The sequence below is a fragment of the Atractosteus spatula genome, chromosome 6, assembly GCF_055471065.1.
Source record: "Atractosteus spatula isolate fAtrSpa1 chromosome 6, fAtrSpa1.hap1, whole genome shotgun sequence".
Lineage (NCBI taxonomy): Eukaryota > Metazoa > Chordata > Actinopteri > Semionotiformes > Lepisosteidae > Atractosteus > Atractosteus spatula.
In genome coordinates, this window is record NC_142711.1 from 17,713,338 (window position 1) to 17,733,098 (window position 19,761).

Sequence of the window (19,761 nt, forward strand, 5' to 3'; positions counted from 1 at the left end):
TCTGATTTCACTTCTTTTTTTCCCAACCTTTGTCTAATTCTCAGCTCAAATATACCAGACAGTTAAGTTACAAATCTTTCCAATACTTTCTCTGGAATTTCAGAGATTATCTTAAGACTTCCCTCAAAGCTGTAACAAATACAGGAAAAATTATAGACTGCAAAAGCTTGTAAAATATTCAGTTAGGTTCTTTTACTAAATTATATCGTAATACAGCAAAAACACATTTAAAGTAAATCAGTAAAAGGATTCAAAATATCCAAATCAGAATTAGGTGCAACTTAATCTTTTAACAAGCACCACGCAACGGTTAGGCTTAAATTTTACTGTCTTAAATTTGCGGAATTAACTTTTTTTATACATTCAAGCTTTATACAATATAGCTTGAAGTTATACAATAAACAAGAGTGACAGAACTGAAGAGAAGAAAAAAGCAAACCATTGCTTAACAGTCTGGCACATGATCCAGGCAGCAATCTATTAACAGCTTACAGAACTAAACAAACATATTAAGGTCACCTCTTCTCTTTTTAAACAGAGAAAGCATTAGGTGGTCCTAGTTGTGAAGTCAGGCAAAGCCTGTTAAATCAGTGTCTTTCTTGTTGTCATAAAAATAAATTGGAAAAGAAATGAGACTGCAACAATAAATTAGTTTAGGCTACCATCATTTGTAGTTTTCAAACTAAAATTAAACTGCATTTTCCTCATAAACACCCCGTTAGCAGTGTGACCCCTTTAAATAAAAATTAACCTACGGTACAAAAATTAAACATTTTACATAAGGTGCTAAAAAATGACAGAGATTTTCCAGTAAAGTTCTTTTAAAAAAAATACTTATAGCAAGAACCAATCTTTATAAAACAAAGTATTTAAATAATGCAGTCTTGTCATATTGTTCTTAAAGTAAGGTGCCCAAATAGTTTGTGTACAGACCATGATGTTGCTGCCAAAAAAAAAGAGAGATCTTGTAAAAACCAAATGAAGTGTGAGAGAATGTTAAGTGAATGAGAATAAACAATATGAACTTTTATTCATGAAACTGAAGGAGGAGCAGTACAAAACGAGCTGTGGATCCCCGAAAGAACAAGAAAGATAGGTCAACACTATAGTTTAAAGCGGTAGCGCAGTACTTTTTCTTCAGTACTAAGGAAAAAACTAAGTTTTGATTTAGCACCCCCTTCTTTTACATAATATTTTCTAATGTGGTAGGAAAAAGGTGAACTTCAATGTGACTCGATCCCTTCGGGACTAAACGAATGCAAATACTGCAGGTGGTTTTCCTGCAAATATGATTAAACGCAGATCTTAAGCATTTTAGTTTGAAAATAAAATATCCAGTTGCCTTGAGGTTGAGATAAAGAATGAGTGACAAGAGAGGGAATTGAGTCTCTTGTTACTGAACAAGATACAGTCACTGGTGAATCAATGCCTTAGTAAATCATTGAAATTGCAGTTGGTTTCTTGCTTCACTTAGGAGGTTAATGCAGGAAACTCAGATTGGTTTTGTTGCAAATCCTGCTTTTTCACTGCACCTTTTAAACCAAAGGCACCTTCAAAACTTCATAAAAATTTAAATCGCTTCGAACAATAAGCTAAAACATTACAGAAGAAAATAAGACTAATAAGACAATAAGACTAAAAGAAACAGATCTCAAAGCAGTAATAATAAAATATGAATTAAAACTGCCCCATTAAAAAACTTAAACGTGTGTGGGCTTTCATGTGAAATGTGTACAAATGATGTTTTTCCCTGATCTACTCTGAAAGCTATTGGAAACTGAATTCTGAATGACCCAAACTGCACATCATCCAATACATATGCTGTCATCCAATATTCAGATTCTAATAAACAAATTATATCCACATCATGGATTTAGTAATCTTTCAACATCTTTAAAAATGACTGCAAAAACTATGAATACTGTCACATTTTATATCAATCAGCTGTACACATGTTCTTTAAGATGACATTTCTCAACACAGGGACTTTTCAAGCCTTCTCTTTGGACAGTTGCTGTACAGCAGGTAAATACTGGAAATTACATGTACTTTTCCAGAATGCAAGAAAAAAAAGAACAAGCATTTTCACTTTCCAAACTAACATTCTAATATCAGTAACTGTACGATCTTCACCCACATGATACAAACAAATGTATCATGTTGCATCCATTACATCCGAAGTTCATTCAGTTACAAATCTAAAACTAGTAAGGAATGAAACAGATTTAACACACTTGAGAAAAAAAAGCTGCTATACACGCTCAGTAGATAATCAGCAATAAACGTAGAAAAAAATGGCTTTCTGGCTGCTGTACATGTGAAATGCTTAAGCAAGCAGCAGCATCTTCTAAGAATGTTTGTTTTAATTTAAAAGCTAATATCAAAACCAGACCCTTACTGAGATCACATCATAGCTCTATTGCACTCTGAACAAGTACCTTTTGAAGTAATATTTTAGGCAAATCATATTACTTTGTACTGCCATTCAATAAACTATGTTCTTTATACCTTCAAGACACAAATTACGCATCTGCTGCCTCACAGCATTACTGATTTTCTGTCCTTCAAAGCACCAGTAGGCAGCCAAGGGGTAGCAATCTGAATTTTCCATTTTTTGAGAAATGTTACTAATTTCCTAAGGTTCAAAACAGCTGGAATGCCTGCTGCATTCTATCAAAATGATAAAAAAGGCCTGGGGTAAAAGATGTCCCCTTCCCAGAGCTTCATCTATTTCAGTAAGATAGTTTTTCTTTGTACAACACTGTATTATTGGTGCTGCAAACACTAAGCGGGATAATAGCTCCCCATATGAAAACAAATGACTTCACTATTAGCTAAAGAGTGTGCATAAGCATATGTTCTTTTTCACTACATCAGTAAGTCAGCCCTTTTAAGGCAGGTGGGGTGTGAACCGGTGTAGATAATAAAAAACATGGCTTTTCTATGTTCCTGGGTGCTTTGTGATTTTATCAGTGCTGCTGAAAGCACGTTCCTTCCCCCTGCCTTGACAGGGCTGTCGCCTGAGCCAAAAGCAGCCCTCAGGCCATCATCCCAAAGAGGAATTCCTTTACCCAGAACTGCATACCACCTCTCCTTCCCTTCCACCCTTCTGTTCTCTAGGCCAGCAAACACAAATTCTCCACTTTGTCAAAAGAACAAGTAAAGATTTAGTCCATGTTGAAAAAAAAGAGACTAAATGTTTCAGCTGTGGAGCCCTTTTCACCTTTTCTTTTTAGCATAGAATAAATCTTCACATGTTTCTTCGCAGTTTACACATGCTGATGCAGCTACCAACTTGCACTTTATAAAACGACCTTTCCAAGGGAAGCTTTTTTCCTAAACCCACTGAACATTTCCCAACACCTGACCAATTTACTAATCACCGCGGTCTTCTTGTCCACAGGTCCCTCAAAACATCCACAACCATCGTCCAAGTCGGGCACCTTCTGTTGCACCAGAAGCTGCTATTTCACACACAAATACTCATTCAGCATCAGAAGCATTCCTGGCCACTCCGGCTATTTCAGGATCATCCAGATGATCATTCAGGGCATCACTCCTGTCCAGCTATTTCACTGACTGATCTTCTTGAAGAAGGAGCCCTGCAAGTTACATTGGTGAAACCAGGAGGAGTCTGGTTGAGCGGTTCAGGACATATGTCACATCAGTGAGGATCCAAGATTTCTCTAAGGTGGTAGTTTCACATTTTACCACTCCCAGGCATGATTACACAGACCCTTCTGGTATCTATCCTTTCACAGGGATTAAAGGACATGTAATCTAAGGAGTTTGCCAAAATCATCTTTAACCCAGGTTCATGCATTTCTCATTCTCTCATTTCTAAACAATGAACTTTCTGAATCTTTTCACTAATTTCCAGATTTCTATCTCTTTGACCCTCCTCCCACCTATCCACGTGTGTCTCTTCACATGTACTTCTTACCCACCCTTGCCACATATCCCTGCTCTTTATTCCTTCTCCCATATACATGAAAAGCTTCACAGGTTATTTTTTAACCACTCAGTGAACCACTCTTCACTAAGAGAGATGATAGTCCAGATTAAAGAGATGAGATGCCAGTAATCGCATGGTCTAACAGGTACTGAAATTGTTTACTTAAAGTATGTCTTACATTTTCCCTGTAAATTTTAAAACAACCGTTAATATTAAAAAAAATATGAATTGCACTCTTTATATACTTAGGGCCTCAGGATATTTAGAGAAAAATATTTCAACATTAAAATCCAAGAACATTTACCTTTTCTGTAGAAATGGATGATCATAGGACTCAGGATAATGAAGGCTTGTTTTTATTAGGTGAGAGAGCTGTTCCATAGACGGTCTCGAGAGTGGAGGGGGCTGTTCAGGGCGGATAAACTTCAGCAACACCATTTCTTGAGCTTCCTGTAGATTAAGCACGTTAAGACTGAGTTTTATTTAAACAGGTTTGACAGAAAAATATAAATATTTTTTGTTAAAGGGAAATTGTGTTGTCATGAGGGAATATTAATCTGTTGAATAAAATTGATCTACACACTCACAAATAAAACACATATGTGTTTTACAATATAAAAATTAGTGTTTCACGATTCAAAAATCGACATTTAATTTTGAAATCAAAGAGATAAAGTCAATATTTTGTTCCCCCTACACATAATGCTGAATAGATTTTTTGTTTGAATACCTCAAACCATCATTTGCTAAAAAATTTTGAAAGGTTTTTTCATCTTTTTAAAGGAAAGACATTTACAAGGCGCACTGCGATTAATCTTCTAACTGATCAAGCAAACCAGTATTCTGTAAGTACATCAGTAACATCAGAAGTAGTAACCCGCTTTTACTTTAAGTTTGAAGTAATGACGAGGCAAGGAAAAAGGCAGCTGTACTTAGAACAAGTTGATCTGATTACCGACTCGCTGAAAAGCTCTCACGTGCAGGCTAAAAACAGCCACGAGCATAAACAGACGGGTACAATTTCTCCTCCTTTGAGAAGTTCCCTTGCCTTATACATGAATGCCTATTCTTGGGACATAGTTGCTATGCAACACTACGAAGTGATGGGTTCACTACGGTTTCATCCTTTGGTGGAGGGGGGATAAAAAGAAAGCGTCACGTTTCAGCCCTATTTTTAAACCTCTTTGTGGATTTTTTTCACCACACCACTAAGAATCATTCTGAAAATTATGGTAAGCACAACACCCTCAGAGGATTTCATGCGTGAGCTCCATTAAAAAAAAAATATGACTGCACAAAACACTGAAGGAAAGAAATATCCCTAACAAATGCAAAAACAATACATGTACAATAATTGCACTAACAACTACATTGCACACTTTATTTATGAAAAGAATGAACATATTAACAAATGATCATAAAAATGAAATGGTAAGTTTCCGTGAAAATGGATTTGTATAATTTCCTTAAACATCTCACAGTCATGTATATGAGAGAGATAACACCCTGGGTTGGAATTTAGCCTTCTGTACTTGCATTTCTACAAACTTGTGCATTCTTACTGTTTCACAAGAGTAAATCTGAAGGTAGAGTACCTGTAGACATCTACACTCACATATACAAACTGAATGTGTTGAAACAATATTATATGTGCCAACTGGAAATGTGTCTAAGTATGACATCTTAGAATATCTGATAAACAGCTTGTATTTGCCTATATATGCCATCCAATCTGCATTACGAAGTTAACAGTATACAAATCAAGCACAAATCTGCTCATTCTGTAAAGCAATACAGATCAGAAAAGGTGCTTGGGGGTAGTTCACAGTAACCTATCGAAATTCATGCTTAGATGAATTAACACACAGTACTAGTACTAAGTAGTTCTATGACTTACATCAAGGCAAAGCAGATGGGTCAATGACATGAGTGCTAACCAGTTAACCGAGATAACCAATGGAACTGAAGATCTGAAATAATGTGGAGGAGCAAACATAAATAATTGCAAGAAAGCAGGTCAGTTACTCTTCCTACAAGTCTAGCATCATGCCTCGAACTAAGGAAACATCAGCAGAACTGAGGAAAAAAGTAGTGGATTCTCATCAATCTGGATAAGGTTATAAAGCCATTTCAAAAAGATTCGGACTCCATAAATCCACTGTTAAGCAAATAGTACACAAGTGGAGGGCATTTAAAACAATGGCAACCCTGACCAGAAATGGACGTCCTCCCACAGTTTCACCCAGGGCCACAAGGAGACTAATAAAAGAGGTAAAAGGTAATTCTAAAATAACATCCAGAGATCTACAAGCCTCCCTAACTGCCTCTGGAGTAGTGGTGCATAGCTCAACAATAAGAAGAACCCTGAACAGAAATGCCATCTATAGAAGGGTTGCCAGGAAGAAGCCTCTTCTGTCAAAAAAGAACAAAGCTGCCAGAGACATCCTGGACAAGCCTGAAGAGTTCTGGAAGTCTGTTCTCTGGACAGATGAGTCCACAATTGAACTATTTGGGCACAACAAGAGGGCCCATGTTTGGCGAAGAGCCAACACAGCCTACCACAAGCAAAACTTTATCCCTACTGTCAAGCATGGTGGTGGGAGTGTCCTTGTATGGGGCTGTTTTTCTTACTCTGGCCCTGGGCAACTTGACATCGCTGTGGGAATCATGAATTCTGAAAAATATCAAGTCAGTCTTAAGAAGAATGTCAGGCCATCAGTTCGAAAACTCAAGCTGGGCACAAAGTGGATGTTTCAACAAGACAATGATCCTAAACTTTCAAGTAAGTCCACTAAAGAATGGCTTAGGAAGAAGAGGTTCCGTGTCCTGGAATGGCCAAGCCAAAGCCCTGACCTGAATCCTGTTGAAATGCTGTGGCAGGACCTGAAGAGGGCCACTCATGCAAGACATGCTTCAAACCTCACAGAGCTGGCGCAGTTTTGTAAAGAGGAGTGGGGAAAAATCCCTCCAGCAAGATGTCAGAGCCTGATAATTGGTTATAGGAGCCGACTGTGAAGTTATTGCTGCTAAAGGAGGTGCCACAAGTTATTGACTGAAATGGGTTCATTTTCTTTTGCACACAAGAATATCTGGTGATTTGCTAAATATCAATTTAATAATCTATGAGTTCAAATCCCTTTTTTATGTGGGAAGTCTTTATTTAGGATATTCATTCTATATATTCATTAAGAGTTCAGGTTCATATAATATCCCTATAATATCTAAAATAATGACCACCTTGAAGGGTTCACATAATTTCAAGCACCACTTAAGTAAGGGACCTACTGTAACGAAGGGTGCAGTACCACGTGGGCAATGCACAGCAGTAAATATGAGCCTCATTACAGAACAGTTCATGTGGAGAACTGATAAAGGAAGGACAGATTCTTACAAACTGGGACCTTGTTTTAATGTCTCACTCAAAGGACAGAATTGATTTGTGGAGTAATTAGAATCAGCACTCCTCCTCACTTTTGTAGGGGTGTTACCCCAGCATCTTGGCCAAATTTCTCCTTGGCCTTTATAAGTCATGGCCTCCTAATAGTCAGCATCTATGAACTGGCTTCATCACTCTCTTGCATCATTCAGGTGGGGGCTGCACATTAGTGGTGTTGGAGGGGAGTCCTTTTTACCTCTAAAGCGCTTTGCGTGGAGTGGCCAGAAAAGCACAATACAAATGTACAAAATTATTGTTATTCTTGTTAATAAAAAATAATAATAATATAACAATAATAAATTCATATTCTGCAATGGTTAATGAACTCATTCAGGTGGCTGAGAAAACAAAAAGAGAAAAATCGTCAGATATTGCTAAAAACAAGCTCCAGCTATAAAGGAGAGACTAAATTTTAAGGTGCTACAATACATACAAAGAAGACAGCTGTGTATACTGACTGTATATCGTCTAGAAAAAAAAGTAGGCAAAGAAGAAACAATGGAAAATGTTAGATTAGTTAAAAGCAAACAAAAAAAAAATGAAATCAATGGATGTTGGGTTGAAATTGTAAAATACATTAGTAAGACCTCATTTTCAAAACCTGTGCCCACTGTCCTATGCTGACAAGCTAAGACAGCTCAATCTTGAACCACCAAGACTGAGGAGCTTAGTTTCAAGCCTTAACAATCCTCAAAGGCACTTGCAAAGCTAACACTAAGGACTTCTTCAGAAATCAATGGGGAAAATAAAAGAAGTGGAAACCAAGTTGAAGTACATATACAGCTGAGAAAGGCAGGCACTTTTTTACACAGTTTTTCTTGATGTTGTCATGTCAGTCCAGGCAAACAGTACTGCATTATCTGAATTTAAACAGCTTGTTGCTAACATCTGCCACTGCAGATAAAATAAAAGTAGGTCACAAGTGAATACAACTTTCCAGTAAGGTATGTTAAGAGGACATGCCCGGGTTGAACACGTGTATTCTCAAGTTTCTCACAGCACTAACATTTGTGATGGTGAGAGATTCTACCTTGCTCAGTGTGTAAAAATATTAGTGAATACTGGATGAGGTATACAGTAAAACTATAAAAAACTGAATATGCTCGGAATGACAAAAAGTGCATATGTTTTGTGAAAGGTGGAGGGAATATTTCGATGAAGGATTGAAGTGAAATTATAGAACAGTACTTTGTTTTATTTTACTGTGAACTGATTTACTTCTTAAATTTGATCATTTTAAACAGGTCTTGCTTTCTCGGCAACTGTACATTGAACTGAACTACTTGTATTGTTCTTTAAAAACAGGAATTGCTTTTAAATGAAAAAAGCAGGTTTCCACCTCCCCCTTGTGGTGAAGTGCCACACAAAACAATATAATTGGTTACAATGTTTATCATTCAATGAAGCCCAAGGCATCAGTATATCTTCCTTTAAAAGAATTTGACATTGCAGCCCTAAAAAGAGTTCAAAAAAGCACTTGAACTATTGATGGTCTCAAAGGAATGTCATGCACAGCTAAATTAAAGGTACCGAATCTCTTCAGTCTTAAAACAGGATTACTGGAGGGATTTCAAAATCTGACAACAGTCTGAAAAACTCAGCGAAGAAGACTACTTCACACTCAATGATATGACGATCTAAGCTAAAAGAGAAATTTAGGAGCTTACAGGTAGGGCTTCAACAGTGCTGTGAGCACTGTGCCAGCATCTGGAGGTAAGGCAAGGTCCGAATCCTCAGACAATACTCTTGGTTTACAGGCTGATCAACACTGCCTGTCCTCACCTGAGATCATGAACTCAGGACAATGACTACAAGAACAGGAGTGCTGGTAGAATGAGCACAGGTCAGGTCTCTTTGCAGGGGAGCTGGGCTTACTTGCCATGACAAGATGAGGATGGTGCAGGGCCTCTGTAACGTCACTTCCCCTAGATAGGGAAAACTCCCAGAGCAGAGCTTCAGAATAACCCTGGGCACGCTGGGCAGACTGCACATCTCGGCTAGCCTGGGAACCGCAGGAGAGGAGGTGAAATCTTTTTCCTCCGCTCCATTGCTTGTGAATCTCCAAACACTTTAAGCACTCCAAGATGAGAGCCGTGTAATTTCACGATACAACTGTGCAGACAACGTTATCTCTATCCGATATTAACATCAACAGACTTCTGTTTGTTCTGCAGGCACGCCAGCAGATTAATTAAAGAAGATTATACCCTGCATTTCCTCCTGAGCTCACAGCTGGCGCAAAACAAAAATCAGCTCCGAAGTTTACAATCAAACTCTACAACAGAACCAATTTAAACACTTACAGGATATGCCAACAAACAATAGAAAATCATGTATTTTTTCACACCATTGAGTAAAAAAATCATGTATAAACTGCAGTCTGTGTCTTAACATTTAAAGGAAATACATGGTTCTGAAGTAATTAGATTTCCAACACATTTGGAACCGTTGTTGATTTTTTTCCAGGCAATCACTAGCAATTAAAAGTCCCTGCTAAAATCCAGGTAGCCACAGAAAAGTCCTGACAAAGTCAAGAAAGTTCAGCACCAGGCAGCAGTACGTGCATCACCATCATTATCATCTTTATTAATTTTCTTTCATGCATTGTGTAGGAATAATCTCTACTACTTTACTAATTTAGGAATAATTTCTAATACTAGGGAATCTGCTTATACTTAACAATTGAGTTCACGCGTGAGCAACGTATACATGAATTCGTACTACCTTGGACCAATGTAACAACCATTTTAAAAAGGTTAGCTAGGCACTTGCTATGTTTTGTCAATTATGAGAGCAACATATACACAGCTTTCAATTTCACTGTAAAGGTACATATCAGCAAGCTGTGTACTGAAGCACATCACTTCTCACTTTTTCAAGCTAAATAAAACCTGTAACAAATCTTTGATACACCTTCCTTTGTGTGTAGAAGTATCTATTACGTTTTAGAAAGTAAAACCTTATTAGTTTTTGACATGGTGGCACGATAGTTGGCATTGCTGTATTGCAGCACTGGGGCCCCTGGGTTCAATTCTTGAGCTGCTGTCTGTGTGGAGTTTGTATGCTCACCCTGTGTTCGCGTGAATTTCCTACAGTTTCCTCCCATAGACCAAGGACATACTGGTAGGTTAACTGGCTTCTGGAAAAATTGGCCCTGGTGTGAGTGAGTGTGTTTGTCTTCATCTGTCCTGTGATGGACTGGCATCCTGTCCAGGGTGTATCCTGCCTGGCATCTGTTGCTCTTGTCGTGATAGACAGTGGCTTCCCTGCGACCCCGTGTTGGCAGTTAGAAAACAGATGGATGGAAACCTTGTTCTATTACGAGGGTACCAATTACCACCTGACTACTCAATCTTCCCGCAATGAAGATACAGATAAAAACAGTTATTTACCACAAGAACTAGAAAACACAGCACTTTCGAGGTTTCCAAGCAAGTCTCTTTACAACTACCTGAAGAGTGTAAGTTAACTCTAAGCAAAAGGAAACCACAATGACTCCTATTAACTTTGGAGCTCCTTTTGAGGAACAGCCATCAGTAAAATGAATACTTCTGACTTCTGACTATGGCAATCAAGTTTTATTGATTCATTGGTTTCATTTAATCGCCACACGGAAGAGGTGCACGGATGTGTACCTCAAATAATAACTCTCATACAGGGAAACCAGTGGTTGAAAACTGTAAGGACAGGGAGTACTGAAAAACAAGCTTCTCAACCTGTTCCCTGAACATAACCTTCCTATTGCTCCACAGTGCTGGTCTCCCACTGAGGTTCAATTACTAACCAGGGCAACATTACTTTGTTGGGATAAAACAAGCAGCTGCAAATTAATTCTAACCATGAGCATTTAGACCGTGACAACTATCATTTGAAGTTCTTGGTTTGGTTTTTGATCTGTTGCCTTAACATTCTTTGCTAAAGATTTTTATGCCCTTCATCAATTCTAGGACACAGCTTTTTTACATAAAGGATATTTCCTACAAAGCATTTCTCTGCCAAAGGTACGTGAATGCAATGACATGCAGCAACGATTTTAGTTCTATTCACAGCTGCAGTCTCCCATCACCTAGAACCTCAGCACAGAGCAAAAGCTATAGATCTATATTGGAAAGCTATTTTCCTTGCAGACATTAACCATTATAGCAGTAAGCATCCCCTTACTACACCGCACAATTTGTTTTTTTGAAAGTTCCTCTTCTGAAAATAATGCACAGTTGTCCCAACAATAATATTAAATTTAAGCACATTCTGTATTTATTTTTTTACTGAAGAGAGAAGATCAGTCACAAATTCTTTTCAAATGAGTACAGTAGACTTCAAGGCATTAACACTTTAATGTGAATGTGGAGTAATTTAAAAAAGTAGCAAGTTCACTACTATACAGGCAAAATGATTCATGATGTAAAATTGCAGGGTTTACCTTTATCAGATGATGGCTTTCTGAGCACTTGCTAATACCGCCCTTACTATAATGTGCATTTATAATTCCAGTTAGAATTATTTTAGTAAATTGAACATTTCAATAATATTTTCTTTTGTTCTTTCAGTTCTGTTGAAGATTCAGCTCTGTTGTTGTTGTCAACTGCTTCCCTGATGCTAACATTTACATACAGCTCCATACATAGCTATGCAAATTATCTGTAATTTAGCTTGCTAAGTAACCTTCCTTTGCAGCCGACCACAGAACAGACTATAAGCTGGCATGCATCAAGCAATAAGGTGCATTCTATCATTAATATAACCTCATTACTGTCAATCATTATTTCACTACTTCTTATCCTTTAAAGAAGAAAGTAAGCTATTAATATAATTGTTTCAAACTCACAGAAAAAAAATATTTCACAACAAAAGCCAAACTAGTTAGTCCTAATCAGATATTGGAAGCTAAAGTATTCTGTTGAATAATTCAGGCTCTGAACATCAGAAAGGACATTTAATCTAAGCTTTCATACATACAGTACAGACTACTTTTACTTTTTGAATACTTAGTTATCCACAACTTTTAAACGATCTTAAGACATTTTTAACTAGGTTACACAGAGAAAAATATAATCTAATGGCATGCATACAGTGCAGTTAACCTTAGGACAGCAGTAGTCATGGACAAACATGAAGGTTGCACAAAGCATTTTTTTCTTTACATTAAAACCAGACAATTAGCCAATGTAATGTAACAGTTTAAAATGCATGACCATACTATGAATCAATGATTTTTCTCTACTTGCAAATAGTGAGCAAACCTTCAAGCAGAATGGAAAAACAGGAAAAACTTCCCCAATGCTGAAGAAGTGTCAAAGCCAAATATAAGAAGTTAATACAAATGTACCTGTTTCTGTGATAAAGAACATGCTTCCTTCCCAATGGTCTGAAGAGCCACATGGAGCTGACCTTCCAAAATGAACTGCTTGTTGTCTTCAACCACGTATGCCTGTGAAATAAGATCAGTAGGTAAAATCATGATTCATGTTAAAAGTCTGAACAGCAAAGTTCAACAATACAAAGAACACTAGACCTCAATCACTAAAAGACTGTAAACTGCCATTACCACCACCTGGTAAAGGGAAGTAAAATTGTCATATAAAATAGTTTTTCAAAGGTACATCAGAGTGCTGCAAGGTGATGTTCAACAGAATAGACCTGAATACAGAGCTCTGCTAAGTGCTTTTACTGGAATAGGCTCCATTGAGAATGGGAGATAAACTTAATTTCCCCTGCTGTTGACAAGCTCACTCAATGCAACACATTTTTCAGAAAGTACAGCAGAACTAGGTTTTCCGATGATGGTTATTAACTGTTAAGCACCAAAAAAACACTCCTGAAGTAAATTAATTTCATAACTTAGTTTTTTCCAATGCCAAGAAGAGCAATACTAAACTATCAAAAATGTTTTACAATTAAAAAAGTTTTAGAATACAAGTGAAAACACTGGGGAGAACTCCCAAAATACAAAAGCTATTACATTTTAATGATATAATAAAACTATAATAATATAATAAAATAATATAGTAATTATATTAATATAGTAATATTATACTGGACCAGAAGTCTCCTTCACAGGTCCTGCAAAGTCCCAATCCAGTTATTCTCATATGATGCCTAAAATGACCCATCATCTGAATATTAAGAACAATGTAATAATGGGGAAAACTGGAAAATGCTGATCTCCCCGTTCTTTGAAGGATAAACACCAATTTTACAGAAAAGAGCAAAATGGAAGATCTCAACTGCTCAACTGTTTTGCAGCCTCCTTTAGCCACAGGAAGCATCAATTTGGTTGCATGTGAATGCTGCCTCCTTTAATATAGAACCATACAGCGGGGTGATAAGAACATCACTCTAATAATCCTGATGTGTCCCTGAGCATCAAGCATTGTTTTCCAACATAATTAAATTTCTTCCTGGACTTTGTTTGAGAGCCCTACATTTACTGGGTATCAGAGGAAAGAAAAGGCCCAGAGCTCTCCTACTTGATGACAGAGATCTCACAGTGCAACTCACTCACTGCTCCATTTCTTCACACACTACAACTACAGGTAATTAGCGATGTGAGTTTTGTGCAAGCTCCAGTTAAACACAGCCCATTTAACTAGTAGATTTAGGCCCTACTAGTGTAAATATACTTCTATAATGCAAATCTAAAAATTACACACCAATTCATTAATTCATTAATCAGTGCTTCACATAAAAGCATACCTTCCACAACACGATGATATTCAGATCCACTTCAGTGCACTTTCGCACCACCCTTGTTATATCGTCATTTGGCAATCCTGAAGGAACGCCTCTGTTATGAGCAGCAGGTGCAGTCTTCTTTGACTCTCTAGTTAGGCAGCTTCGAAAGAAGAAATCTGCACAAGGAGTGGTAGCACTGACTATCTATTAAAAGACAAAGAAAAGACAGGCAGTACATCAGAAGGGAAAAATAACTGCTTGCTTAACAAATATAATTATAAATATACAGTATAACAAGTATAATAAACCTAGAAACACAAAAAACTTGTATTGAGTGTATCACACCTCTTAGTTTTGTGTACATATAAAGAGAGTGTTTTGATTGCGAAGGATATAATCTTTGCCCTACTGTCCACCATAAAGAAAATCACTTATTTATCAGTTTGCCTTAGTAAAAGGATGTGAGAATATTATGCCACTGGGGGGTGGGTGGCAAAATCAGTTTGCAGTTCACATCATGATTACACTACTCATTGCCTTACTCAGAAAGCATAAAACATAACACAAAACTCTGCAAGCATAAAGCATTCATAAAAAGGTGTAGAGTTTTTAGGTTTTCCCCCAATTGTAGACAGGCTGTAGACAGTTTCTGATTATGTACTCTGGTTAAATAAGTTAATGGTAAATCCCTAATTACCAAGGCAGAGGCAAAGGCAAAGGACAGAAAAGAGGTAAGGAAGACAGGGAGAAAGTGGAGAAGAGACAGAAAAGATGGAACCATCACTCTATTCTGATCAGTCTTGGAGACCAGATTCTGCGTAGGTACTCTGAATGCTATTATAGTTAACCTGCTGCTTTATTTTAGCAAATTATGATCTCCTATATATTATGGAAGCCTCAGACTAAAAAGTTCTGTCCTAGATTGGTGATGAATATTAGAATAGGGAGATAGATTCTGATTCGATTTTGAGCGTCCATGATATAGGACAGAAGACTTAGTTCTGTTTAGGGTCCATTTTCTTAGGATGCAAGAAGCTATTTTGCAGTGTTTCCAGAAGGATAGAATTCAGCTTTTCAAGGTCTATAGGACATAACTGACACTCCACTCAAAGAGTTTTCCAGGTAATGGGGACTCCACCACTACCAATGTGCAATACCCACCTGGGTGGTGCACAGGCAGCCAAAGCGCACCAGTACACGCACCACACACCAGCTATCAGTGGGGAGCAGAACAGAGTAATAAAGCTAATTGATAGATGGGAATAATTATGAGGCCATGATCGGTAAAGGCCAAGGGGACACAGGCCTCTGGAATGCATAGATTAATATAAACAGTATGTGTTATCATGTAACATTGTGTTAGGCTTCTGTGTTAATTATTCTTAAGTATTTGCCTCATCCAAGTATGACTGATTCATTACTCCAGCACCAGCTACATTGGAAAACGTGAACTTGTGTGCCTCAATATTTTTCAAATGCACAGTTCATTTTCTGATCCTGTTATTTGTAACAATTTGCAAAAAAAAATAAAATTTCACCTGTTCATTTCCTAGATTTATGTCGGCAAATGTATACTTCTCTAATGCACTTGAGGTAGCTGTGGAGAAGAAAAAAAACGTTTAATACAGAAACAATAAACTTTAAAAAAAGATAACTGTACTGTATATAAGTAACCCACCTTCTTGGCTTTTGCATTTTGATGCTCTGAAGCACAATTTTCCTCTTTCTCTGCTTGTAAGTTTTGCATCTGCAGAAACAAGAAGTGCATTGTATTCATGAAGCATGATTTTCAGTAACTTAAGTACTTTAGTTTTTGTGTTTGCTGCTGATCACTTCCCCTGAGCATTTTCTTGTGTTTAGATATACCCAGTTAAAAGAATGTATGATCTGCAGATATATAGTTTCTTCTCATTAAAAATACAGAAAGCAAAGAGATCTAAATAAATTCAGACTTTGAAGAAACTTGAATATTTCTGGTCTACAACTCTAAATGGGAATATCAGACCAGACTGATTTTTAAAAAGCAAATTGGTGAAACGAATGTACATGTTTTGATAATCATAGAACATCAAAAGTATATTTTCCAGTGTATGACTTACAAATTCCTTTTAGCCTACTGACCCAGTTGTTTACAACAGACAGTACAGTCACCAGAAACAAATGCAGAAGCCAGCAACTCGGAAACAACAATACATGTTTCACCCAATAAAGAAGACTATTCACTAGATCAAGGAAAGAGAGTTTGGAAGCTCCTGTGGTCAGTCAAACCATAGAGGTCATTTATCACTAAAAATAGTAATATATGCCAGAAAAAGCAATGCAGAATATCATACTCTGTTAAGAGAGACATTCTTATTTTCATTTTCCCACCATTTAACAAAGACAATTGTTTATTGTTAGATTTGGTTTATGAACATTTCATGAAACAAATGAAAAATGAAAAAAGCACAGCTAAATTAATGAGAAAATAAAAGCAAAAATCAATTATTAAAAGGTCCCCTTCATAAATAGATGTGTTACCCTTGTTAAAAGAACTAGGAACGTTCCTAAAGCTCCCCCCAAAGATGATGAGAAAGTTAAGCCTGTCGTGCACAGTTCAAAACATGTAAAATTAACTGCATAGCTGGAACTTAAAAGTACAAAATGTGCAGTTCTCAATAGAAAAACATTGCAGCTGAATTCGGAAATGGACAACTGACCTTTGTCTTCAGAAGGGTTAATACGTTTCTGTAGCCTCCATTGTTTACTGCTGCTGGAAACCTGCACGATGTGAAACTCTCGTACGCCTGCTTCATTCTGAAAAGAAATGTGCATATTCAGCTGGCATCAAAATTGGGTAAAGAAAGGATCATAAGATTAGCTCAGATTGAAAGGCACAGGAATCTATCAGATTCATTCACTAAAATCACACAACCATGTCATTTAATTAGGCACTAAAGTAACATACACAAAGGAAACTATTAAAACACACAAAATGCATACTAAGGGACATTAAGATCAATACCATCCATTCATTATCTAACTGCTTCTTCCGATTATGGTTCAGGGGGAGCTGGAGCCTATCCCAGCAAGCAATGGGCACCAGGCAGGACACATCCTGAACAGGAGGCAGGTCCATTATAGGGCACACAGACACTCTCACTCCAGGGCCCATGTTCCCCAGTGCTACTTCACCTACTATTACAGTATGTCTTTGGACTGTGGGATGAAACCCAAGAGGTTATGAGGAGAACATACAAACTCCAGAAGACATCACCCCATTAATTGTTCCCAAGGTAATGCTAACCACTGCTCCACCGTGCCACCCCAAGATCAATAACTTGCCAGAAGAAAACAGAACTAAGTCAACTCACAGTGTTTACATTTTCCACATCAACAAAAACAAGCATGTTGCCATTTCTTCCATCTTCCTCATCCTGGAAGGTATTGCTTCGGCACACTGTTGCCCTCACACTTAAAGACCGGCTTGTACAGATCACTGCCGTGTGGCGCAAGACCCTATGGCTGTAGAGAAAGTTCCACATTGGGAAGAATAATTTTAAATAAATTTCACATACAGTAAAACTTTTTTTTTTAAATCTATAACAACTTAACAGTTAAGATAAATCTCTGCTACTTCAAGAAAACCCTTCCAAGTTACTTGCTACTTCAAAATCATTATATTCATGTAGTCAGAGCCGATTTTTATTACTGTATACTGAATCAATACACATCCGTCCAAAAACTACCGTTTCTTTGTATGGGATGAATTCAATTTTCGTTTGCATGTATATTGTAGTCTGAGATTTATGAAACCCCTTGGCTGGTTTGTATTCTTGAGTATATTAAACTTAAAACATACCTATATGTGAAAGATGTCATGAAAATCTTAATAAAAGACGAAGGTAACGCTATTAAAGACGTAACGCGAAGACATAAGATATAACTGGATGATTTAATGAACAAAATATTTAAAAACAAATACCCTCACTGGAATTAATATGTGAACCATTTGATTCAATAAAAGAACTGTAGTTCAATAATTCCTTGACATGAGTAACAATTACTTAAACTAGACATTTCCTAGCTGCCTCTAACAGGACTTGTGGCCCCTGTCTCCATTCAGAACCACTTCTTGTCAGTGACATTTGAGGGATTCCTGGCATTAACATCTTGTTTCTCCTCCTGCCATAATATTTCAGTGGAGTGTAAGTTCTGATTCTGACTTGGACAGTCCCAAATTTCTTCTTCAGCTATACTGTTGTAGAACTGCTTGTATATTTAGGATCACGGTCTGCAGTCATCATGACTGCGGGACCTTTTCTCCTGAGTTTGAGCCGATGAAGGGATGACCTGACACTCTCCTCCAAAGCTTTGCCAATACAATACAGTTCCGTGAATGACGAGCTCTCTGGGGTCCTGAAGCAGCGAAGCAGCCCAAACCATGATACTATCACCACAGTCCTTGATGGTCAGGAGGAGGTTCTTATAATAGAAGACAGGATTTGGTTTTCGCCATACACAATGTTTCTCGTTGGGGCCACAAAGATCAACTTTCTACTTGCCTCTCTAGAGACTATTCATCCAGTACTGTTGTGGATCGCCCAGGTGATCTTTGTTTAAATTAAAAGAGGGAGGCGTTAATGTGCTATTTAGGGAGCACTGGTTAAGGATCTGCAGCCTGCAGATCCTTAGAAATTACTCTGATGTTGTTTGTCATTTTCTGGATGACTTATTAGGTTCCTCTTAGAGAAATAATGGCAGGACAAGTCTCCATTCAGACAAAAGTCACTATTTTCTTGAATATATTGCATTTATAATCTGTCTTATAGTGGATGGGTGGAGCCTAAGATGTTTAGAAGTAGTTTTGCAACCCTCTCAATCTGATGAGCATCATCTACTCTTTTTCTGAAGTCCCCTGAAATCTCTTTTGATTGTGGTACAATGCATTTCTACTAAACTGTATGGTGCAGACCAAATTCAGAATTTCAATCCTTTAAATAAGACAGGGCTGCCCAAACACCTTGTTTACTTTGACAATCTAATTCACTTGTTCTAATTACTCCCTTTATTGCACAAAGAAAACTAGGGGTTCACTTAATACATTCATCAATTTTCTAATCACTTCATCCAATTCTGGATCACAACGGAGCCAGAGCCTATCCCAGCAAGAAACGGGCACATGCCAGGGTACATTCTGGATGGGACACCAGTCACTTAATACACTGATTCTTAAATGATTTGATTTTCTAATTCATACCCAATTACATCTCATTGAATTTGGATTCATTTGATTTCAATGAAACAAGGGTATCGTGGCATAAAATTATAATTTCCATACTGATATTTCAGATTAACAATTTTTTCGCGGCATTGTATGCTTACATCAACGTCCATATATAACTAAAGAATAATACAGCAGAATAATCCTAAGCAGTGTCATTTCTTGAGCTAACTAAAATAAAAAAAATCGAAACCATGTATGGACGGAAGGATTAACATGATAAAAAGTTTTTTACAGCTTTGGATACATCAGCTTCTGTTACATAAACACGACTGATTTTATTTTTTTAAGGCAAGCAACTCTGAGTGCTTTGAGATGAGCAAATTTTGATGCCAGCCAAAACTGCATCCAAATCTTGTGAACTGATGCAGCTGCCTATCAAGAACTCCGATTCTTTCAGAAGGTGAAACGTGAACTTACATCTAAACAAGTCTA

The 19,761-nt window shown here is 37.3% G+C and overlaps 1 protein-coding gene across 4 annotated transcripts in view; it reads right to left on the reverse strand.

Moving 5' to 3' along the window:
• Positions 1 to 19,761, reverse strand: part of trappc8 (trafficking protein particle complex subunit 8) — a 67,553-nt gene that overhangs the window by 7,825 nt on the left and 39,967 nt on the right. For all 4 annotated transcript variants that reach the window (XM_088919751.1, XM_088919750.1, XM_088919749.1 and 1 more), the window contains 7 exons: positions 17,417 to 17,567; positions 16,763 to 16,859; positions 15,742 to 15,810; positions 15,602 to 15,660; positions 14,085 to 14,267; positions 12,718 to 12,819; positions 4,260 to 4,405 (listed from right to left, as the gene is read on the reverse strand). In XM_088919751.1, coding sequence (XP_088775877.1) covers positions 4,260 to 4,405; positions 12,718 to 12,819; positions 14,085 to 14,267; positions 15,602 to 15,660; positions 15,742 to 15,810; positions 16,763 to 16,859; positions 17,417 to 17,567 — 807 coding nt within the window. The remainder of the gene's footprint in view (positions 1 to 4,259; positions 4,406 to 12,717; positions 12,820 to 14,084; positions 14,268 to 15,601; positions 15,661 to 15,741; positions 15,811 to 16,762; positions 16,860 to 17,416; positions 17,568 to 19,761) is intronic.